Source organism: Acanthisitta chloris, unplaced genomic scaffold, assembly GCF_000695815.1.
Source record: "Acanthisitta chloris isolate BGI_N310 unplaced genomic scaffold, ASM69581v1 scaffold3145, whole genome shotgun sequence".
Taxonomy (NCBI): Eukaryota; Metazoa; Chordata; class Aves; order Passeriformes; family Acanthisittidae; genus Acanthisitta; species Acanthisitta chloris.
Genome location: NW_008674122.1, coordinates 28,589 through 33,075, shown reverse-complemented (window position 1 = coordinate 33,075; position 4,487 = coordinate 28,589). Strand labels below are relative to the sequence as shown.

General features: G+C 52.2%; 1 protein-coding gene across 1 annotated transcript in view; it reads left to right on the top strand.

Annotated features, from left to right (window-relative positions):
• Positions 1–951: 951 nt before the first annotated feature.
• Positions 952–4,487, top strand: part of SORL1 (sortilin-related receptor, L(DLR class) A repeats containing) — a gene marked incomplete at its 3' end in the record, with an annotated part of 31,472 nt that continues 27,936 nt past the window's right edge. The window contains exons 1-5 of the mRNA XM_009075204.1: positions 952–1,065; positions 1,370–1,495; positions 1,863–2,024; positions 3,098–3,165; positions 3,454–3,634. Of these exons, the coding sequence (XP_009073452.1) occupies positions 976–1,065; positions 1,370–1,495; positions 1,863–2,024; positions 3,098–3,165; positions 3,454–3,634 (627 nt within the window). The remainder of the gene's footprint in view (positions 1,066–1,369; positions 1,496–1,862; positions 2,025–3,097; positions 3,166–3,453; positions 3,635–4,487) is intronic.

Genomic DNA, 4,487 nt, shown 5'->3' with positions numbered 1-4,487 from the left:
GAGCCTTAGGGTATCAAGATTAAGAAGGGCTTAGCCCTGTATTTTTACAGCTTCCCCAGGCTGTGAGCTCAGGGGTTAGCAGCCCTGGGCGGCGTGCGAGGGCTCAGGCACGCACGTCCACTGCTGCAGGATGGGGCATCCATCCCCTGCCTGAGCTACAGCCACTGCTGAGCTGCTCCCCACGGCTCTTCCAGCAAGGCTGGCTGGCCCTGAGTGCTGGGGATGGTTGCTGTGGGTTTGCCCTGCACTTGCTGTGAGAGTTTGCCCATAGAAACCAGACCAGAGCTGGCACAGCAGTGCCAAATGCGACACACTCAAGGGAATGTGGCTGTGTTTGTGCTGTAAAGCAGCATGTCCTTTAGGGTACAATCACCAAATCACAGAGTATCTTGAGCTGGAAGGGACCCACAAGGATCATCTAGTCCAACTCTTCACCCTGCACAGGATGTCTCCAACACTCCACCCTGTGCCTGAGAGCATTGGCCAAACACTCCTGGAGCTCTGTCAGCCTTGGGGCTGTGACACTGCCCTGGGGAGCTGTTCAGTGCCCAAACACCTCTGGGGGAAGAACTTTGTCCTGATATCCAACCTAACCCTCCCCTGACACAGCTCCAGTCATTCCCTTGGGTCTGTCACTGGTCACCAGAGAAGAGAGATCAGTGCCTGCCCCTCTGCTTCCCCTCCAGAGGAAGCTGACTCTGTTTCCCTGTGTCCCTTCACCTCATCAGCCTAGATTTCCAAACACTTCTCAGTCTCTGGGTTTAGTTTTCATTCTCATCATTCCCTGAATCCTATTTCTCTGAGGAAGAATAAAGGGAAAACTCACATTCTGCCAGCATGTTCAGGAGAAATGCTGCTTTGGATGAGTCTCCCCAAAGTAATTCCAAGGAGGTGTTCACTCTCCAACTGTCCCTGTGGCTTAAGGTGCACTTTTCCTTGGTGTTGCAGGTCAGCCTCAACGATTCCCACAATCAGATGGTCGTTCACTGGGCAGGAGAGAAGAGCAACGTGATCGTGGCCTTGGCCAGAGACAGCCTATCTTTGCTGGGTCCCAAGAACAGTGATGTGAGTAACACAGCATGGCACCAGGTCCACCTGCTCAGCTTCTGGGCCAGGCAAGGGGACAGTGGCAGCTGAGCTACAGCCTGCCTTGCTCTTGTGTGCTGGGAAATGAAAGGAAGACCCATGAGTTTGAGTTCAGAGGCACAAAACCCCCATTGAATACCCTCTGTGTTGCCCCATGGGTTCAAGGCATGGTTGGGCAATCTCTGAAGCTTCCTTGCCTTGTGGTTTTCTGAGTTTTTAGCACATCTGTCAGAAGGGAACCCAAAAACTTTGTGCTCCTCTCACTGGGGTTTTTCCTTTGCAGGTTTATGTGTCCTATGACTATGGGAAGAGTTTCAAGAAGATTTCTGAGAGGTTCAGCTTCGATGTGGGGAACAGCAGCGACGTGGCCATTGCCCAGTTCTACCACAGCCCTGCTGACAACAAGAGGGTGAGGGGGACGTGGTTGCTTTGTCACTGCTGGCACAGGGCATAGCCCTTGGGCTGTCCTGGGGGTCCCCGGTGGTTGCTTTGTCACTGCTGGCACAGTGCATAGCCCTTGGAGCTGAGACACCCCTTGGGCTGTCCTGGGGGTCCCTGGGGAAGGGGTGGGATGTGCCAGGCACTGCTGCACCTCTTGTATGGCTTGGTGATGCTCAGGAGCATCAGAGTGTGGTGGGAGAGGGGGTGGCTGTGTTAGGCCAATTCCTCTCCTCCAGTTTTCCCTCACAAAGGCTCCCCAGGACATGTTCCTTCATTACTGTGCTCTGCCCTCATCTCCTGCTTTCATTCTTCCTTGTCTGTCCCTCCACTCCCAGTATATCTTCGTGGATGCCTTTGTCCCTTACCTCTGGATCACCACCGACTTCTGCAACACTATTCAAGGCTTCTCCATTCCCTTCAGAGCAGCAGACCTCCTCCTGCACAGCAGGAACCCCAACCTCCTCTTGGGCTTCGACAGGTCTCATCCTAAAAAACAGGTGAGCACTTCTGCTTAGGTGGGAAACCAGCATCCCACCTCCTCTCTGCTGGGATGTTCCCCATGCCTGTTACATGCCCCACAGCCAAGAGCCACCCTGCCTCATGCCAGGGCCGTGGGGGTTCATCCTTTGACTGTCCAGGGTGTCTGATCTCAGACTGCTGTAAGCAGAGCTGTCCCAAATTGGTCAGGACACCACTTTCCTCCAGGTCAGTCTGGTTTCTGACCTCTGGAGCAGTGAGGATATGGGACCTCAGGGTGGCTGCCTTATTTCCCTTCCCTTTTCCTTCATCCATGCTGCTCCCAGCTGTATTGATCTCCCTGACTATCATGGCCATAACTCTCCCTGGAGCACTGGCAGCTGAGGCAGGATGACCTCTGCAGTGTTTCATGCAGGCATGTGGTTTGGCTTTGGGTCTTGCATAACAAATTGCTTCTTGAATACAAACAGGTTGGTTTGTTGTTTTTTTTTTCCCCCCCGGAGCTATTGGTTACAGCTCCTTCAGGTAGACACAGGTGGTGTAAGGAAAACCTGGAGCTGAAATAACCACCCCCCAACATGTGACTGGGGGCAGCTGAGCAGGGTACTGTGCTGTTTTCAGTCTGGTTACAGCAAGGTGTGTGCTGGGAGCCACTGGGGCCTTCCCAGGATGTCAGAGCTGGGCAGGAGGAGAAGGAAAAGATCCTCTATCTCCCCTTCACCTTGACCTTACTGATGCCTGCAGATCTGCAACAACAGTGTGTTGCTCTGCTTGAGGTTTTCACACCTCTGAGGGTGAGACAGCTCTGCACAGATATTTACCCTTGCCATCACACTCCATGAGTACATTATAACAGGTTATTTTTGTCTCTGAGTTAGTGCAAAACCAGGAGGGTCAACAGATCCTTCTGGTAGGAGGCTAAAGGACAATTTTTTCCTATTTGGGTTATTCTCCTGCACCTACAAAGGTTGTTGCTGCTCCAGGAGCTGCCACATGAAGGGTAGTCATGGATGAACACAGGTCTGTCCTGCCTAAAGAATTGGGTCTGTTTGTATCTCAATGCCACTGGCATCTCTCACCTTTGTCATTGCAGCTCTGGAAATCAGATGACTTTGGCCAGACCTGGATAATGATCCAGGAACACGTAAAGTCCTTTTCTTGGTACGTATCACACCTGTGCACACCCAGCTCCTGTCTTCTCTCACTGCTCACCTCTTGCCTCCTTTGCTGCAAACCAAGGACATGGGTATCAAAGCATGTTCCAGCCCTGTCCCTGCTCCCCTTGCCAACAGACACTGTGGGGTGACAAGAGACATCCATCCCCACAGTCTCCCATGGGTGCTGCACATCCCTCCCCAGTTCTTTCCCTCTACTCCATCTCTTGAAGGGGCTCCTGCCTGTTGGTCTCTATGAGCACAGAGGTATCAGCACCACCTTTGTCCTTCCCAGGGGGGTTGAGCCCTATGATAAGCCCAACACGGTGTACATCGAGCGACATGAGCCTTCTGGGACCTCAACTGTTATTCGCAGCACTGACTTCTTCCAGAGCCGAGAAAACAAAGAGATAATCCTGGAAGATGTTGAAGATTTCCAGCTCAGGGACAAATATATGTTTGCAACAAAGTCTGTGGTAAGTGTCACTTGAGCAATTCAGCACTGAGGGTGAGGGTTGATGGTTTGGGACAAAACCACCATGGGCACAGCAAGAATGAGCTGCTAGGGATGATGCTGCTCACTGATGCACCTCACAGCCTTCAGACCTGATATTTGGCTTGTCACAGAGGTGTCACCCAGGCTGCCTGCAGCTGCCTTCCCCCCATGGACAGAGCAGTGCCCGTGCTGCTCTCCTGGCAGTGCTCAGAGTGGTGGTGTTTCCATGCTCCTGCCTTCAGCAGGCTGGGCAGAAGTAGGTCATCCTGCAAAGTGCTGGGACCCAGGAAAAAAACCACAGGATGCCTGGGAAGGAGGTTGGGGTGGGGGGTGGCAGGGGAAGGGGGATGTGGCTCAGCAGCTCCATGGTTAGGAGGCCACTTGTCAGAGAAGATTACCATCAAACGTGGACTAGGTCCAAGTAGCCTAATGTGCTCCAGCCTGGAAGGAAAGCTGGATTTTCAGTTTGCTTTCCGAAGAAAAGAGGATATGGATGAGTGAAAGTGTTCTTTTGGTCCTTCTACAGCCAGGGCCCCCCTGTAATTTTTACAGCTTTTGGTCAGGTTCAGACAAACCTGAAGGAAAGCAGGAAAGTTCTGTGATTTCTCTGACTAGGTCCAAGTAGCCTAATGTGCTCCAGCCTGGAAGGAAAGCTGGATTTTCAGTTTGCTTTCCGAAGAAAAGAGGATATGGATGAGTGAAAGTGTTCTTTTGGTCCTTCTACAGCCAGGGCCCCCCTGTAATTTTTACAGCTTTTGGTCAGGTTCAGACAAACCTGAAGGAAAGCAGGAAAGTTCTGTGATTTCTCTGAGGGCAAGGCCTTATGATCAAAA